This window comes from Salvelinus fontinalis, chromosome 3 (assembly GCF_029448725.1).
Source record: "Salvelinus fontinalis isolate EN_2023a chromosome 3, ASM2944872v1, whole genome shotgun sequence".
NCBI lineage: Eukaryota > Metazoa > Chordata > Actinopteri > Salmoniformes > Salmonidae > Salvelinus > Salvelinus fontinalis.
This window is the reverse complement of record NC_074667.1, coordinates 14636067-14656055: the sequence shown is the minus strand read 5'-3', so window position 1 is coordinate 14656055 and position 19989 is coordinate 14636067. Positions and strand designations below refer to the sequence as shown.

At 40.9% G+C, this 19989-nt stretch overlaps 2 protein-coding genes across 4 annotated transcripts in view; both read left to right on the top strand.

The window, feature by feature from the left end:
* Positions 1–6415: 6415 nt before the first annotated feature.
* On the top strand, positions 6416–11160 carry LOC129834430 (uncharacterized protein C2orf73 homolog). Of its 3 annotated transcripts, none has more exons than XM_055899410.1 (5): positions 6416–6506; positions 7686–7908; positions 8052–8208; positions 8480–8586; positions 9184–11160. In XM_055899410.1, exons 2-5 carry the CDS (start codon positions 7819–7821, stop codon positions 9634–9636), a joined length of 807 nt encoding a protein of 268 aa, XP_055755385.1. In that variant the 5' UTR covers positions 6416–6506; positions 7686–7818; the 3' UTR covers positions 9637–11160. The 3 variants fall into 3 exon arrangements, 2 of the variants coding, with proteins under 2 accessions (XP_055755385.1, XP_055755378.1); XR_008756255.1 differs by lacking the exon at positions 6416–6506 and adding an exon at positions 6516–7323 and having other exon boundaries at positions 8041–8208; XM_055899403.1 differs by lacking the exon at positions 6416–6506 and adding an exon at positions 6516–7323.
* A 5128-nt stretch (positions 11161–16288) lies between these two features.
* LOC129839703 (spectrin beta chain, non-erythrocytic 1-like) overlaps positions 16289–19989 on the top strand; it is an 89880-nt gene continuing 86179 nt past the window's right edge. Inside the window, exon 1 of the mRNA XM_055907283.1 lies at positions 16289–16411. The gene's annotated coding sequence lies outside the window, so the exon portion shown is untranslated. The remainder of the gene's footprint in view (positions 16412–19989) is intronic.

Here is a 19989-nt window from a genome sequence, read left to right as displayed (position 1 = left end):
AGTATGAATGCCCTGACTTCTGCAGAGGCCGCATCACAGTAAATGCTGTACGTTCAATGCAGACACCAGAATGACCATAAATTGGCGTTAAGTAATCCATACCCAACCCTCCAGTAGTCGTGATGAACTCACTTACAAAACACAGTTTTATACTTTGTCGTCAATTTTGACAATGAAATTAATGTTTCTGTCTCATATCGATGCCACATAGGCCGTTTCAAACCAGAGAAGTTGGTTCTGAGGGGCAGTTGACCATCTAGGCAGGAGTTTTTGCTCTTGCTCCACAACAAAAAATACACTGAAATCAGAGTCAGCTCTCCTTGACTCTGCAGGCTTTGATTTAGAAAAAAAGACCAGGTAAAATGCATGGAAACAGATGCACCTGCGCAGGAACTGGAATACACATTTGAAGAAAAATGTTAAGTATTTAAAAGGAAATTGCTTTCCAATCATAATAAAAATGACTTCCCAGCATGGCCGCCTGTAGTAAATCTGCATATACACTGCCAGCCAGGCCAGAATCCTCTTAACTGACAGCGACGAGATTTGATCAGAGGCTTAAGGGTTTATATACAGGCTTACCACCCAGATGAAAAAAAACAATACAAGGTCAATATATGGGGTCTGTGTGTGTGTCTCTGGAAAGCATTGTGTCCTGCAGTCCAAACAGATAGATGCACTTTGCACTGGTTAAACTCTTACCGCTCCAGATTTATTAGTGTAAAGCCATTTTGCATTTGGATCATTAAGCTACCCCATGGATGGAGCAAGGGTTTCTAAATTACATTTTATCCTATCAATTTCGTAATTTAGAAGTCATGTTGAAATAAATGTCATTGTTTGCACTTATTTAACAACATACGTAGATGTGAGTAACTTGGAATGTAATATTCTCAGTTTAGAGCTACAGTCTGCGATTCGAAAAACAATAAATAGGCTGCTCCACCGCTTATTTTGATATACAGCTGAGCTGAGGGATGGGGCTCGGGAAATGTAACCCCTCTCAAATTCATAGACAGCACTCTAGATGCAAGGACTGCCTGTTCATGACATCCAGAGGATAGTTTCAACAATGTTTTCAAGCTATACACTGTTTGTTTACAATGACATTGTTTATAAACAATGGAGTAAAACAAGCTTTTATTTGGTTGTATGTTAGGGTAAGACCGTTCCGTTGTACTAAACTCATGAGCTATGCATAAGTTATATTCTTCAAGAAACAATGGCATTAATTTAAAATCCAAAAATGGATGTATCAATTCCAGACTGTATAATTAAACCCAGTCCATACTAGTAGGACTTGCTATTGTTTGCAGACAAATAACACAATAATAACCATAATGTTATAAGGTTCAAGAATGCAATGTCATAGTAGAGGATTTGAAAGCCTAATTATCTGATTAAGGACCATTAATATATTACCATAAAGCCACCATTTAGTGGTCCGAACACACACACGCACACCCACACACAAGAAGACTGACTCCCTAGGCTCGTGTGCTGTGATTTGATTAGTTAGTTAGTTTCGTTTTATTTAAAATAACTTTCCTGTGAAAATCTCACTTTTAAAAGTTAATATTCTGCTAACTCATACCCAAATAATGTTGTTGACTCATCCTACTGTATACTTGTATCTGTGGCCTAAGCATGAATTGAAGAAAAAAATACTTTAAAAAAACCCTCTCAAACTTTTATCTATACCAGACTGTTTTAAAACTGCTTGCTATTTCCTCATAGTTTCCTCATAGTGAGTCAACAAATGGCCAATCAGTGGTCTATTCGCATTAATATTTGTTACGGCCGGTATACTGACCCCACCATTCTGTTGTTGGCCACACCATTCCAACACCAGTGCTGAGCGATTAACCGATGTACTTTTTTGTTGTTGTTATTAATTAAACAACTAATTGACCGACATCACTTCAATTACTTGTTTTCCATTTAGTTCTGTTTTTTTGTGAGCCCAATACTATGTTTCTCTAGAGAGGAGTCAAATAATTCACGAGAAAAATCAACTCAAGAATTATGTGGTACCCTGGGCTAAAAGGAGTTGTAGTTTTCATTAAGCAAATATTCGGCCTAGTTCAGCGCAGAAACTTGGTAACTAACTACAATGACCATAATCCACTGCTCCTGTTCTTTCCATCTCGGACAGAGACAGATACACTTTTACGCCTGCTATGCTAGGTTAGATACAAACAGACTGCACGAGAACTGAATGTACACAATGACGAGAGGGGTAGAGACAGTTTGTGAAAGTATGCCTTATCTAATTTGAAGAACTAGTCCAATGATTTCATCAGACAGCTCTGGAGCATACAGATGTCGGATCTTAACTTGACCACTCTTTTGTCATGGAGAATTTTCCTGATTCATCAGGATATTCAAATGAGCCTTGTGAGTGGCTGAAAATGAGCAGTTCTCGTTCTCCCGTGCGGGAGTAGTCGATTCATTGGGATCAGGGCTATCAAAATAATGTTCTCTCGTTCACACGAAAGCTAGGCCTACTGCAACATTCAAATCTATAAAAATGTATCTGAAATGCAGCCATACACATCTACAACTGTCGTTTTATTGATCTCCACTAGGTTACCACATACAAGTGTTTAGCATATCCAAAGGTCTGTGGTCGTTTAGTGGTTAGGGCCACTGCCTTCAGAGCGCAGATATAGACCTGTGTCAGCGTGGGTCCGATTCCAGACCACAAATAGAGCTATTGACTTAATGTAGTTACACATTTCAAATATGAACAGTCCATGGTTATTTTACACCCAATCTAGGTAAGAAATTACCATCCCAAATGCTTTTGTATAACAAATAGGAAATAATAATAAGTCAGCAGGCTATACCAGCATTAGTTTCCGTTCATACAATGTGTTGGCTAAGTTGCCACAGTAGAGGAAATACTTTATTTCTATTGTACGAAATGTTTGTCAATAATGTTTCCATCCATAGTTGTGAACGAAGTCATACCTTATAAAAAAAAAAATAATAATAATGGCAGCTGTGATGGAAACAGGAAGTTTTGGTACAATTTTATAAATGTCGACAGATAATTTGTTCGTTCGACATGGTGGGATCTGTTTGTGTACGTAAAATTAATTAGAAACCAGATAATGGGACAGCTAGAAAAGATATCAGGACAGTTGGAAAATATATTGGGACACCTTGCAATCATAATGCAATATGCACCTACACACACAGACCGTATTTTCTACAAAGTTACAGAAAGCTAAACCAACAACCACACAAACTGAAATTGGATACATTGTAAACGCAGGTCCAACCAGGAAAAACGTAGCTAGCTAGTTAACTAGCATTTGTGTTTTTGCAGAAGACCAACTTTTTCCGAGCATCTGATGACAATGTGTAACGTCTTGAGACAACAGATGGGAAGCAAGTACAGGGTGAGAATTTAATAATAAATAGACATGAAACAAAGCAAAAACAGCATTTGGACAAGAGAAACAAAACCACATCAATGCAGACACGGGGATGAAACTGAGGAAGTGACAGACACCTGGCATCCTACCTGGGCGAACCTGACAGACCGGCCGAGGCGCAGGAGCACGACGAGCCAGCCAAGGCATGGGACCATGACAAGCCAGTTGAGACATCCCCGGTTGCTTTGCAAGCGGGTCCGACATCACCAAAAAAAAACTCCCTGATGCTTCCAATTGTGGTGTCTGCCTTCTGTAACGGTCTTGAGATGACAGACGCTGGGAGACAGGAAGCAAGTACAGGGTGAGAATTTAATAATAAACACATGAAACAAAGCACAAACAGCATCTGGACAAGAGAAACAAAACAACATCAATGCAGACACGGGGATGAAACTGAGGAAGTGACAGATATAGTGGAGGCAATCACTGACGAGATGGAGTCCAGGTGAGTCCGATGTAACGATGGTGACAGGTGTGCGTAATGAGCAGCCTGGCGGCCTCGAGCGCCAGAGAGGAGGAGCGGGAGCAGACGTAACATAACGTGGGAGTGATGACCATGAATTTCACAGGTCTCTAATGTTACTGTTCCAGTCATGACAGAAGGGCTGTTAAATCCTCCCACATGTTTCTAGTTTGACCAGCTTTTATCAGTAACTGGTATTTTTGAATTCAGTTGTCATATTGGCAGGTTTGTTAGCAACAAACTATTTAGCTAGCTTCTAGCCTAGTGTTTGATATGCAATGTAATGAACAGTGTCCTGACGAGAAGGCAAACTTTTCTAGCAATGCCAGGCAAAATCTGGCACCATCAGCTCATTATTATGTATGTATCCAAATGAATGTCAAGCAACAAGCTATTTAGCTAGCTTCTAGCCTAGCATTTGATATGCAATGCGATCTCCTCGTAATGTCCTGACGAGAAGGCAAACTTTTCTAGCTGTGCCAGGCAAAATCGGGCATCATCAGCTCATTGTAATGTATCCAAATGAATTTCAATAGAACACATCGTAAACTAATGCATTTGCAGCAACTTTTCTGTTATTCTGCCTTCAGAGGTCATGGCTATGTTAGATTTAACTAGTTGGCTAGCTAGCAAGCAAGGGACAAAACACCCACAACGAACACTGTGACAACGCCTACCTAAATATGACTCCTAATTAGAGGAACGCCAAACACCTGCCTCTAATTAAGAGCCATACCAGGCAACCCAAAACCAACACAGAAACAGAAAACATAGAATGCCCACCCAACCTCACGTCCTGACCAACTAACACACATAACAAACTAACAGAAATAGGTCAGGAACGTGACAATGGTGAACAAAGGGCACATACATATTTGGTATTTGGTATTTATCAGCCCGGTGCAAAGCTAGCTAGCTAACACCTTGGCCGCTATAGCTAGCTAGCAGGCGATCTTATCCTGTTTATCGGCTGTATAGAGATTAACAACTAAACTAACTAATTGTAGATTCAGCAATGTGTCAATTGTGAAAGAATTATATAATGAATTGGTGAATTTGCTAGTCCACTAAAGAGATATAGCAAATCGTTTTTCCCCCATTTGTTTTCAGGGACTAAAGTGGGCACCTTAAACGCGTTTCACTCAATTGCATTGGCTTGGCAGGAGAAAACAGTCCTGCTCGACTCATTTGGCGTTAAGACATTTTAACAACATCTGATGAAAAATGGCTTGCTAGCCAGCCAAGTTATTTGTGCATTCTGTTGATGAGTCTGTGTTGCTGTTTACCTATGTCTGTTTACCTAACTAACTTTCGCTAACTGCCACTTTCCGTTATTATATTGTGTTGCACCATTGGGGTTAGTGTTACTAAGTAATATTAGAGCCAAGCCTTGGCCAATTGCACATTAATAAAGGTAGTTGTGGGTTGAGCAACTTGAACCAGCAGTGACATTTTAGCAGTGAGGTTAATTTCTTCTTCCTTGTCTCTGCTTGTTCCAGGTTGAAGCACATCCCACAATGACACCCTGCAGATGTAAAGAACTTGTTGTGAACCTCCCAGCCACCAGGATAATTACCATATCCCAGGGTATTATTCAGGAGCCAACACCACAATTTAGATAGAAATAGATTCACCCATGTTATTGTTTATCATGCAGATTTGACATGGCATTGTAATTTATGAAGCCCATTCTAAATTACAGACATGATTTATGTCCCGGGGATTACACTGTGTGCAAGTCTTCAATTTAGACCACAATTACTTTAATTAGGTGTTAGTGACGGGCTGGAAAGAAAACATGTGGCTGTCATGACTAAATTTGCCCTGTACTGAACAAGCTTATGAATGTTGGAGGTTAATCTCCTTGAGATGTCCCTCATTTGGGGAATTACTTATTTTGTACAATGGACTGTTTTAAGGACTCAAAAATCCAAACAATTTTAACATAAAAAATGACAAGTGTTGATGTCTCCCCATGTTTCTGGTTTTAAGGCTCGGGCAGCTGGTGACTGCAGTTCATATGTCTAATCCCCTGGAGGGTGAGAGAAAAGCATCAATTATATTACAATGCTGTATTAATTTAATTGAATATAAATTAATGTTTGATATGCATTTATTTAATTATAATATCATCTTTTATTACATTCCAATATTTGTTTTAGCTTACATTAGGATTAAGTAGTTTAGGACTTCTCATCTTGTTAGATTACATCATATCACCTTTCTAGATTAGTTAACAATTAATTTCAAAGCATGTTTTATCTTGAACATTGGTGTCATTTAATAATATGAACGGGTGTGATAGTTGTATGAATTAATCACAATGCAAGCCTACTCAGTAGAAACAAAACCTTATCAGCTCTAATGCAATATTAGCTTCACAGTGAAATACCACTATTCGGACTATTAATTATTATTAATTAAACAGTCAATAAAATAGATGATTTAGCTATCTCAAAAAAGCGTAGGTAAGCTTGCGTGCATGATATCATACAGGCTATGTCCACAACGATGGAGCAGCAGACCAAGCAATATGCGAGAGGAGGACCCTGTACTGTAGGATAATTATTCTAGTCGGTGTCAACGTCATTCATTAACAGGTACTGAGAGATCTACTCTACTTGTTTACTTGTTATTCGTGTCAGATATTTCCGTTTTTGGATAGTTGTTCACTGAATTGCTAGCACTTCATTTCATAATGCTTTTGTTGAAAAAGATGATCGAAAACGATTCAATGATGTTTTAATCATCGAACCGATACCGAACCGACCTCAAAAAGCACTTATCGCTCAGCACTATCCAACACAGAAACACTGCTTGGACTAATACAGTAGGCCTAGGCTAGTACTCAGATGTATCCTACATCGACCTAATGGTTCAGTTGGTTGGCCTACTGTAAAAAATGCATATATTTTTATTTAACATTTATTTGCACAAGGAGTCCCGTTGAGACCAAGACCTCTTTCGCAAGGGAGCCCTGCATACACAATTTATAGGCAACAAGTTATACGATTTACCACAAATTATTATCCTATATTTCTTATTTGGCAATTGTGGAAAGGTTGTCACTTGTGATTTAAGAGTTAACGTTATTTGACATTGGTTTAGCAAAAATAGTTTCAAATCAAATGTATTTATATTTATATAAATCAGACATTGTATTGATTTATACCTAGGTTGCTAACTGTCAAAATATATATACGGTTAGTGTTACATTGACCATTGTTACAACTTGTGTCGCCAGTTGAATGGCCGCTGCGCAATAATTAAGTTGCTTAGCAACCTGGAAATAAAGAATTCGCTGCCAAAGTCCACACGACAATTTATTTTACACACATTTCACTTTATCATGAGTAAAATGTATCAGCGTGCTGAAATCTGCTTGCCAAGAAAGAAGAAAGTCCGCGAGTCTTTCCAGTAAGTACAGTATTTGTGATTGTAAAAGGCCTAGATCGATGTTCAGAAGACTTATGACTAATGATTGAGTAGATATTGATTCAATAAACTTTCTTCATAATCATTGTGTGCAACTTGCAAGTAATCCACGATGTATTTTAATGACTATTTTAATGATTTTAAATTCGTGTTGTCGTTTATAAACGTTTCTATGGCAGGCAATTATTTACAACCCAATGCTATATATGCAGTTACATGGGAATTGTTTCTATTTGTTAGGCTATGTCCTATTGCAACAATGTGATTTGGAGGTAGGCCTATTTGCTGCCGTTTATTTGTTGTTGCAACCTTTAAGTAGATTGACTCTTTCCTTCTGTTTTTAGCTCAAACACATACAGGATATTTGATGAGAAGATACCTGACAGATTGGACCCTGATAAAGTCTATAAAGTCCATTCATATGCTCAGAGAGATCCAAAGGAATATGATCAGCTTAAAATACACAATACCCCACAAATGTACAATGCCAAGTTCATAAGAACCAATGTCAGGTTCATGAATGCACCCATTTCTCACATGGAGACAGAGAGTACAATGGCTGAGCAGGTATGTTCCATGAAATGTTATTCATAATTGCAACCATTCTGCAATGACCAGTTTAGTTACATGCCGGATAAATAAAATAACTGCCAGTTTAGTTACATTTCATTCCATGATAATTCATTTTCTCTCCATGAGACTTATAACAGTGTCACTGGTGGCCCAATACATCGTATCACGATGCGAGCACCCAGGCACCTTACAGAAAGGACAGCACTCAGAGACACGACTACCAGGCCATTCAACAAACGCACGCCCTGGTCAGACATGGGAGGAACAACAACAGAGTGCCTGCTTCAGGAATCGGTGAGCCGTGTCTGTGTGTGTGTGTCTGCGCAAGCACGTTCATGATTGTTTGTGTTATCCAATTAGGCCTCTATCTTTTACATTCCCTTGCATTAGACTCAAATAAAGGCATTGATACTATGTCAGGTTGGCACTTAGGGTTGAAGGAGTGTATGGATTAGAACAAATAGATTTGTGTTGCTTAGTTGCATCTAAAAGGTGATCTGTGCAAGAAAAATGTAACTATTTAACTGCAGTGAGTGACATTTACTTCATGGCTTATGGTTCACAGTTCCCATGCTGAGCTCTATTGGTAGCCCAAAAGTGTTGCTGGAGCACATGTCTTTCATTCACCAATATGACTCAAGGAAATTACAGGACCAACCATACCAAGGGATGGTAAGATTTATACAATTTCTCAGCAGAGTAATTTTGCTGCTTTCTATCCTCTGCAGCTAACATTTAATAAAGTCTTCTTCAATCGTGTTCCTGGAAACTCATAGGGCAGATTAAGCCTAGTCCTGGCCATTCTCCATGGAGAATCTCTATTGAAAGCATTTTTTTTTGTCCAGGACTAGGATTATTCTGTCTGGGAGATCAGCCCATGGGTTCAGTGTTAAATCATGTGTATTAGTAATGGCCTGGAATACATAGTATTTTTTCAAAATCAAATGTAATATTGCAACATTACAAATGTTATACCGTAAAGGTATTTTAATGAATTGAGAATACTCTTTATTACATTCTCAGAACGTTGTTTGAATGTTCCAAGAAATACAACGAAATGGGATTCAAAGCAAATTATTATTAGCCTTCAAACGTTCGCAAAACATTCCTTTGCTCGATTGGGGCATCAACTTTGGACAGCGTTTGAACCATGCGATGAACTCAACTGTCAGCCACAGCTGTATTCCCCCATCTCTTCTTCCCTCCCTTCCCCCTCCCCACCCTCTGCTTCCCCCCAGTTATGCTCATGTCTGTTTCCCCTTTCTCCAGCGACACGGAGCTTTAGTGTGGAGCGAGGCTGGGCCATGGTCTCCTGACAGGGAGAGCACATACCTCAACGCCGAGGGGTCATGTTCACCAGCGGTGCGGGGAGGAAGAGGGCGGGAAGAGGTAACCTCTCCCCAGCAGCAAGTTTTCAATGATGGCAGGATCCACACCGGGAAGGTGGGCCCCAGAGCTAAAGGCACCAAGGCCATCGCCCGCCACTCACCGACCCATCCCTCCAGCCAACTGTTTCACAGCTTCTACACTCCCATGACACGTAGGGGAAGGGTTGAGGGAGGGTTTGAGGGGATCTCCTCAGTCTCTGACAGGGCTGCGGAGGGTCGGAGACCTATGCTTGCAGACGGTGAGGGGACTGTCTTGCAAAGGCAGGGATCCAACAGTCAACAGGTGGCGGTTCAAGCCCCAGCCCAAATTGCAGGCTCAGAGCCTAACAACTGATGGCAGATCTGAGTAGAAATCGATTGCAATTGTGTTACATTTTTGGTCAGAAGTCATCTAAAGATAAAGATTAAAATAATAAAATGTTCAACCTGCAAAAGTAACTGCTGTTAAATGGCATTTTCAATTAAAGAAAAATACAGTATACGTTATGTACAACTGTCATACCCAGTTCTAACCCCAAATCAGGGCCGGCGCTAACCTTTTGTGGGCCCTAAGCAAGATTTGTTTGCCCCCCCCCCCCAGCTTGCAGCAAAACATTTTAGTTGCTTCCCTCTTGATGGCGGAGAGAGAACTTTTTTTAAAGCAAATTTCCTGCAATTCTATACATTTTGCCATAGGGCGTAGATGAAATGTTGCAGTTTTAAAGCAAGTTTTCTTCAATTTTACACATTTTACCATGGGGTGGAGAGACCCTTCTTGCCATTTTACAGCTAATTTCTTGCAATTCTACACATTTTGCCATGACTTATGCCATGGTAATATGATATTTGAGTGAGAATGACTAACAAAATCAATGGGGCCCCACTGGAGATCAGGGCCCTGGGCACGTGCCCTGCGTGCCCGGTCAGTATTCAGCTATGATTACTACAAGTTTAGACAGCTGGCTAGACTAACTACCAATCTCAAAATTGTTTGCTGACATAGCAAATTGAGTGATAATCAGTGACTGATAAGAAGAGAAAAGCTTCCAAAAGATGCACAACCAAATTTCAAAATGGCACCTAGTGTATTCTACTATTCTTACGCTCAATAGTAAATTAAGACCCCGAAATTGGAACTCAAAAATATTGGGTTGAGGGCCCCCTAGTGGCTGGTGGCCCTAAGCAACCGCTGATGTCGCTTATGCCTGGAGCCGGCACTATCCAAAATATAAGCTTGTTTTACTGAAGAATGTTTGCCTGAAAAACTAATTAAAATTGTGACTACTGTGGCTATTGTGGCTATAGATTGTGACTGATGTACTGGAGTGTTAACATGAACAGACTATATTTATAACGTTTAGCAAATTGAATATACTTTGCCAGCACACAATTTCTGAAAAAAAAGAGCATGTGAAACCATAGAATAAAGCTTTTGTGAGCTATCTAATCACTTGTCATAGTCCTCATGATGAAGCCCACACCAGTTTTCTGCATTTAGATAGAATGATGGATCTGCGTCAGGTGATGGATCTATATCAGGTTTCAGTACAACTGTGTAGAAGAATAGAATAGAGGAATAAGTATTTTATTGTATATTTGGTTAGATGGGTAATATATACCTTTTTCCCATTACCCCCAGACACACACATGTTGAGAGGCCCAGGGTCAGCTGCATTGCAGCGCCCCTGGATGGATAACAAATTTGGGGTGAAGTGCCTTGCTCAAGGGCACAACGTTAGTGGTTTGTACCTGGGATTAGAGATCAGCAGCCCCCCAGCTGCCAGTTCCCATTTTCTATTGATGCTCATCTTTACCCTAAAGTGCAGTGCCTTCAGAAAGTATTCACACCCCTTTACCTTTTCCTCATGTTGTTGTGTTACAGCGGAATAAAACATTTAATTCAATTGAGATTGTGTCACTGATCTACACACAATACCCCATAATGTCAAAGTGTAATTTATATATTTTATAAATTAATTTAAAAAAATCATACCTGAAATAAGTAGTCAGCCCCTTTGTCAAGGCAAGTCTAAATAAGGTCAGTAGTAAAAATGTGCTTAACAAATTGCATAATAAGTTGCATGGACTCATTCCATGTTCATATCTGTACCACACACATACAATTATCTGTAAGGTCCCTCAATTTTCAATGCCTCACAAAGAAAGACACCAATTGGTAGATGTGTAAAAATAGAAAAAGCATATGCTGAATATCCCTTTGAGCATGGTGAAGTTATGAATTACACTTTGGATGGTGTACAGGCGTGCATCCTAACTCAGTTGCCGGAAAGGAAAGAAACTGCTCAGGGATTTCACCATAAGGCCAATGGTGATATTAAACAGTTACAGAGTTTAACGGTTGTGTTATGAGAAAACTGAGGATGGATCAACAACATTGAAGTTATTCCACAAAACTAATCTAAATGACAGTGTGAAAATAAGGAAGCCTGTAGAGATTAGAAATATTCCAAACATGCATCTTGTTTGCAACAAGGCACTTAAGTAATACTGCCAAATACTGTATGTGGCAAAGAAATGCACTTTTTGGCCTGAATACAAATCGTTATATTTGGGGCAAATCCATCACAACACATCACTGGTGGTGGCTGCTTCATGTTATGGGTATGCTTGTCATTGGCAAGGACTGTAAGATGGCGCTGGAGAAGAAGGCAGACGTTTTCCGTGCCCTCAACCAATTGTGCTTTTTTGTTCGTTTATTTGCATTGTTTGTAACTTTTTTAAACGTATTTTGTACATAATGTTGCTGCTACCATCTCTTATGACCGAAAATAACTTCTGGACAACAGGACTGCGATGACTCACCATAGACTGGCAGAATCCTTTTTTTCCTTTAATGAGTCTGACGAGTCTGACGCGAACGATATACTGCTTTCTCGGGAACAGGCCCAGATCCCCGGGATTTGCGTGAAGAGGAGGTGAAGAAAAAGGGGTTGGCGGGCGGGCTGCCTTCAGAGAATTCGTAGGCGATCGAATAAACCCCCACTTCCTTCCATTCTGCAATCTTTGGACAATAAAATAGAGGACCTACGCGGAAGATTAAACTACCAGCGGGACATTCAAAACTGTAATATCTTATGCTTCACGGAGACGTGGCTGAACGACGACACTATCAGCATACAGCTGGTTGGATATACCCTGCACCGGCAGGATAGAACAGCTGCGTATGGTAAGACAAGGGGCGGCAGACTATGCATTTTTGTAAATAACAGCTGGTGCATGATATTTAAGGAAGTCTCGAGCTATTGCTCGCTTGAGGTAGAGTATCTCATGATAAACTGTAGACCACACTACCTACCTAGAGAGTGTTCATCTGTATTTTTCGTAGCTGTACATACCACCACAGTCAGAGGCTGGCACGAAGGCAGCATTGAATGAGCTGTATTCCACCATAAGCAAACAATAAAACGCTCATCCAGAGGCTGTGCTCCTAGTAGCCGGGGACTTTAATGCAGTGAAACTTAAAACCGTTTTACCAAATTTCTATCAGCATGTTAAATGTGCAACCAGAGGGAAAAAAACTCTGGACCACCTTTACTCCACACACAGAGACGCGTACAAAGCTCCCTCACCTTCCATTTGGCAAATCTGACCATAATTCTATCCTCCTGATTCCTACTTACAAGCAAAAATTAAAGCAGGAAGCACCAGTGACTAGATCAATAAAAAAGTGGTCAGATGAAGCAGATGCTAAGCTACAGGACTGTTTTGCTAGCACAGACTGGAATATGTTCCGTGACTCCTCCGATGGCATTGAGGAGTACACATCAGTCATTGGCTTCATCAATAAGTGCATTGATGACGTCGTCCCCACAGTAACTGTACGTACATACCCAAACCAGAAGCCATGGATTACAGGCAACATCGGCACTGAGCTAAAGGCTAGAGTTGCCGCATTCAAGGAGCGGTACTCTAACCCGGAAGCTTATAAGAAATTCCGCTATGCCCTCCGACGAACCATCAAACAGGCAAAGTGTCAATACAGGACTAAGATTGAATTGTTCTACACCGGCTCCGAAGCTCGCCGGATGTGACAGGGCTTGCAAACCATTACAGACTTCAAAGGGAAGCACAGCCGAGAGCTGCCCAGTGACACAAACCTACCAGACGAGCTAAATAACTTCTATGCTCGCTTCAAGGCAAATAACACTGAAACAGACATGAGAGCACCAGCTGTTCTGGAGGACTGTGTGATCACATTCTCCGCAGCCGATGTGAGTAAGACCTTTAAACAGACCAACATTCACAAGGCCGCAGGGCCAGACGATTTACCAGGATGTGTACTCCAAGCATGTGCTGACCAACTGGCAAATGTCTTCACTGAAATTTTAAACCTCTCCCTGTCCGAGTCTGTAATAACAACATGTTTTAAGCAGACCACCATAGTACCTGTGCCCAAGAACACTAAGGTAACCTGCCTAAACGACTCCCGGCCCGTAGCACTCACATCTGTAGCCATGAAGTGCTTCGAAATGCTGGACATGGCTCACATCAACACCATTATCCCAGAAACCCTAGACCCACTCCAATTTGCATACCGCCCCAACAGATCCACAGATGATGCAATCTCTATTGCACTCCACACTGCCCTTTCCCACCTGGACAAAAGGAACACCTATGTGAGAATGCTATTCGTTGACTACAGCTAAGCGTTCAACAACATAGTGCCCTCAAAGCTCATCACTAAGCTAAGGACCCTGGGACTAAACTCGGACCTCTGCAACTGGATCTTGGACTTCCTGACGGGCCACCCCCCAGGTGGTAAGGGTAGGTAACAACACATTCGCCACGCTGATCCTCAACACAGGGGCCCCTCAGGTGTGCGTGCTCAGTCCCCTCCTGTACTCCCTATTCACTCATGACTGCACGGCCAGGCACAACTCCAACACAATCAATACGTTTGCAGATGGCACAACAGTGGTAGGCCTGATCACCGATAACGACGAGAGCCTATAGGGAGGAGGTCAGAGGCCTGGCCATGTGGTGCCAGGACAACAACCTCTCCCTCAACGCAATCAAGACAAAGGAGATGATTGTGGACAACAGGAAAAACAGGACCTAGCAAGTCCCCATTCTCAATTGACAGGGCTGCAGTGGAGCAGGTTGAGAGCTTCAAGTTCCTTGGTGTCCACATCACCAACAAACTAACATTGTCCAAGCACAACAAGACAGTCGTGAAGAAGGCACGACAAAACCTATTCCCCCCCGGGAGACTGAAAAGATTTTTGGCATGGGTCCTCAGATCCTCAATAGGTTCTACAGCTGCATCATTGAGAGCATCGTGACTGGTTGCATCACTTCCTGGTATGGCAACTGCTCGGCCTCCGACCGCAAGGCACTACAGAGGGTAGTGCGTACGGCCCATCACTGGGGCCAAGCTTCCTACCATCCAGGCCCTCTACCAGGCGGTGTCAGAGTAAGGCCCTATAAATTGTCAAAGACTCCAGCCACCCTACTCATAGACTGTTCTCTCTGCTACCGCACGGCAAGCGATACCGGAGCTCCAAGTCTAGGTCCAAGAGGCTTCTAAACTGCTTCTACCCCCAAGCCACAAGACTCCTGAACACCTAATCAAATGGCTACCCAGACTATTCCTGCTCTTTAATTACTTGTTACTGTTATTTCTTATTCTTATCCATATTTTTTTAACTGCATTGTTGGTTAGGGGCTTGTAAGTAAGCATTTCACTGTTGTATTTTGCGCATGTGACTAATCAAATGTGATTTGATTTTTAGGATTTTAAAAATGTAATTCAAATTTTGCACAGCCAAAATCCTAGAGGAAAACTTTGTTCGGTTTTCTTTCCACAGACGGAGGTAGGCTAGTGGTTAGAGCGTTGGGTCTGTAACCGAAAGGTTGCTAGATCAAATCCCTGAGCTGACAAGGAAAAATAATCTGTCATTCTGCCCTTGAACAAGGCAGTTAACCCACTGTTCCTAGGCAGTCGTTGTAAATAAGAATTTGTTCTTAACTGACATGCAGAGTTAAATAAATAAGAATGAAGACACTGGAAGATGAAATCATTGTTCAGCAGGGCAATAACCTAAAACACAGGGCCAAATCTTACCAAGATGACATTGAGTGACATAGTTTTGACTTGAAAATCTATGTCAAGACTTGAAAATGGCTGTCTAGCAATGAACAACAATAAACTTGACAGAGCTTGAAGAATTTTAAATAGAACAATGGGCAAATATTTTACAATCCAGGTGTGCAAAGCTCAGCTGTAATCGCCACCAAATGTAAATCTACAAAGTATTGACTCAGGGGTGTGAATACCTACTGTTTATGAGACATTTCTGTATTTAATTTTCCAAAAATGTGCAAACATTTCTTAAAACATGTTTTCACTTTGTAATTGTGGGATATTGTGTATAGATGGGTGAGAAAAAAAATCATATTTAATCAATTTTGAATTCAGGCTGTAACACAACAACATGTGAAATAAGTCAAGGGGTATGAATACTTTCTGGAGGCACTGTAGATCAGAGGTCCTTCTGAAGATCCATTATGACGTCCTGTGTATGACTGCAATGCATTATTGATAAGCGTGCACAATGGATGAACAAGATGAGGGCCAGTCAGAATCATGACACACCCTGTCCATCTACAAGCAATGAATGAAAGAGAATATTACAGGTTAACTTTTCACATGTACAATTGTAGTGTAGGAAACGTGTTGTGCTGTAAATATGACTCACAGATGTAATTATCTTCGATAGCCTCAGTGTCTTTAGGGCCTGCAGTCTTACATTAAAACTGGAAATGACACATCTTAAAGCCACACAGTGACACATATTTAGTGTACAGAAGGAACATTTTCTAACTCAAGGACATATGTTGACTATGCAATATTTAATAATTTTTAAAACATAATCCATATCAAATATAGCATCTTTTTAAAAATGGTGTAGGCTAGTCCTCAGCGATAGGTTTACTTCACTCTCTATAATCCCCGCCCCTTCGAAATTCAGTGCAGCACTACAGTTTTTGGTGGATTTGGGGGCGGCAGTGCGGATTCTCCCAGTCACTCCCAGCTCTTGTTGCCCAGCCTCTCGTTTGCCCGTTGCGGACTCTCAAGGCGGTGAAGTTCGTTCCTTATTATTTGATTGGTAAGTCAAATAAATGTGTTATTTCAAACAGACGAGTTTATCTCATCACATTGCCAGTTGTATTGTAATTTTTGCCGAGGTTAGACAATTTTCGTTACACAGATTGGCTACAAAGCAAATAGGTTACCTAAACTTACTGGGAGATGATGGAAAAATTTGAAATCAAGCAAATATGAAATCGTGAATCACGTATATAGGCATACGATTGAAACTATTTTTGTCGGTCTTTGTTTTTTTCATAGGCCTGCGCTATTAAAACCATTAGACATGTTGATGTTGTAGGCCTACTGTTCATATCAGAAATACCTTTATTTAAAGGCATATTTTACACATTATGCGCAATTTGGATTATATTTCATTTGTATAATGTCTGATATCGATTTCCATGGTGTTCTGTGACTTCCATTATGGGTGGAATAACGGTAGAGTAGAATGGATGCAAACAGGCGTGGTCGTGCGGATCTTGTGGCGCTGCGCGGAAGATAGCCCAGGGTGATGCTGCGAGGGCAATGATTTAGCACGTTTGTTTATTCTGTACAGTTCGAAAGACAGGCTAACTGTGAAATTAACATTATGTGTTAAGTTATGTTGTGCACAATAACAAAAAATCCCCCATTTTATGGTCCTTGGTTTACATGGTGCGTAGTTGTTGATGATTGATGATTTTGGGTATTTGATATAGACAATATTACTCATTTTAGGTGAAGTGCATCGGTTGTTGAAATGGCCGCAGAAGGCTAATATTACATTGGCAGCTACAATATTTAATTACATGATGCGATGATGATACAGTAACTATCAAAACGTAAGTGATCGGCTCCTCCTCAAAACATAACTTCAAAGACATGAAGCGTCACCTTCATGGGTTTCTTTAGTATGTGCTAATGATCAAATGCTTTACATGTATCTCGTCAACATGTCGTTTGTGTCTCCAAGATAGTTTTTATTTGGTGGACTGTAAATATTTGCGGTTGATGCTACATGCGGCCTTCTTGTCGTGATGCAGAGGACTCTTCAGCATAAAAGCAGCCCAACGTTGCAGCACTAATGCGACCTGTCCAGTCACAGAAGGACTCAAACAACATTTAAAATGCGAGCAATGAGGGAGACGGTTATACAAAGGGATTTGAGCAAAAAACTACTATAGTAGTGAAGCTATAGGCCTAGGCTACTGCAAGCATCTATTTTTCAAGCAACCAATGAATGAAGTCAAAAACTTCCTAGTTCCAGTGGTGGCATGTTAGCATGGCCACACTGTGCTTACCTGATACACCTATCTAACCTACATAACAAAAAGTTATGTCAGCCACAGTGGGAACTGAAGTTGTCAAATATCCACTGTGAAAAACAAAGGAAAACATGCATGGTTAAAGGTGGCATAGGATATAAAGGATTTTTAATAACTCTAAGACCGGTAATTTAATTACACTGTGGTTATTCTATGGGACCTGATATTACTGAGTCAGTACTTTTTCTAAACAACAAGGCTTGAGTGATATGTTTGGTTCAAGTTATTTGGGGTTTTAATGGTTCTCCGGAAGTGTGTTTTATCAGGCTCTCCATGGCATAGTGGCATTTAAGTGTGGCACTCTAGCGCATTTTCCTATTAGGTTTTGCTTGATGGATCAGGCTCTTTTCTTAAGACCATTTGCTGTATGCAGACCTAGTGTCTGCCTTCCCCACTCAGCCTTGTCTGAAAGGGCGGGGTCCCTTTGCAATGGGAAACACTTCACAGTTTGTGAATGCAGAAAGACACAAGCACGCATGCACACACACACACAACCTATCCATCTGTCTAATATCACACACATGGACGAGTGCAAGCACACACACACACATACACAAAAACAGACACATTAAAGCATCTGTACAAGCTCTAAAACTTGCTGTTCGTTTAAAATTGGACCAACATTTGAATGAGTTTCCAACTTACCCTTGTACACATACAGGATGCAGTCACATGTGGAACGTTTGTGTCTCACCGAACATATAATAGGGGTGAAGGCCTTTACTCAAATCAAATTAAAATCAAGTTTATTTTATATAGCCCTTCGTACATCAGCTAATATCTCGAAGTGCTGTACAGAAACCCAGCCTAAAACCCCAAACAGCAAGCAATGCAGGTGTAGAAGCACGGTGGCTAGGAAAAACTCCCTAGAAAGGCCAACTCCCTAGAAAGGCCAACCTTGCCCTTCACTCAGGTTCCTACCAGCAGACACAGACAAAATAGTACATACAACTTCTACATCATATTTGATTTCCAAATTCTGTGTTCAGTCCTGCAAATTACAAGATGATGATACCATGGCATATCCTAAACCGACATATGTTCCAGTATCATCAGGTTGTTATTTTTGTCTTTTGTTTTTCTCAATTTGAGTGTCTGTGCAGCTACACCAACCTTGTTGCATTTAACAGCCTTTGGTGTCAATTGAGTTCACTGTGTAGCAGGTGCATAAAACCAAGGCAGCCCTTTCAATGAGTATCATTTGTTCAGGGAGCAGTGGAACAATTATTTATATGTGCCCTGATGGTTCCACAATAAATAAATCAATTGTGTTAAGGAGAGATTCTTTTCTGTCTTGAATTGACCTTCAGGCTCCATTTTCCTTAAACTCTCCTTTACATTATATGCTCATCCAGTCAAATGACTGATAAAACAGTCATGCTCAAACTGCACAGATACTGTATGTCCCCTCCACTGTAAGCAAACGGCCATTTTACCCACTGGCCCTTTTAACTCCAAACTGCTTTTAAAATCTTCTACTTGTTCGAGATAGATAGTCCTGTCTTAGAGGCATCTTAAGAATCAATTATTAAAAAGACAACGATTGTCATGACATAAACTGATACCTGGTGTGTTTGGGGCTGGTATTCGAAATGGACACAACAGCATGTGTTATAGTGAAACAGGTGGTGGAGTGGGTGGCATCCTGTTTTCTATCAGGGCAGGCGATTGTCAGTAAAAGAGGAGGGGAATGGGGGAGTGGAGGAAGGGGTGGAAGGCTGGGGGACAGCTGCCACCACAGGGGTGACAGGTGAGGGCCGCTGTGTGTGTGTGTGGGGTTGTGCACGCGCGTGCGGCTGGTAGCCTAGCTTGCCCTTGAGCAAGGCACTTAACCACAATTGCTCCTGTAAGTCGCTCTGAATACAAGTGTTGACTAAAATGTAAACGTTTTTTAAAAATGGTTGGGTGATGGTATGTACATTGTTTTGGGAGTGGTCAGCCAACTTGGACATGCTTGGGCCACCTCCCCTTCAGTAGGACTGTCAAACATCTCAGCCATGGCAAGCATGTTTCCACAGCTGTGTCTGTTAGGCTGAAAGGAATTGACGCTCTTATTTTAGGGACCAAAGTCTGAGAATGCCTAGAGACTGAGCCATTTGTCTTGAAGCCTCCCCAGTGCTGTTTATGTGTCTAAAATACCAGGCCATTTAAAAGGATGGAATTTCTTGAAATTAGTAGTAATAGTTTAGTCATTTTCATTGTGTTATTCAGTTCCATCTTTTTATCCATAAGGTGATACTATGAGTATTTAGGAAACAACACTGAGTAGATTAAGGAAAATAGAACATAA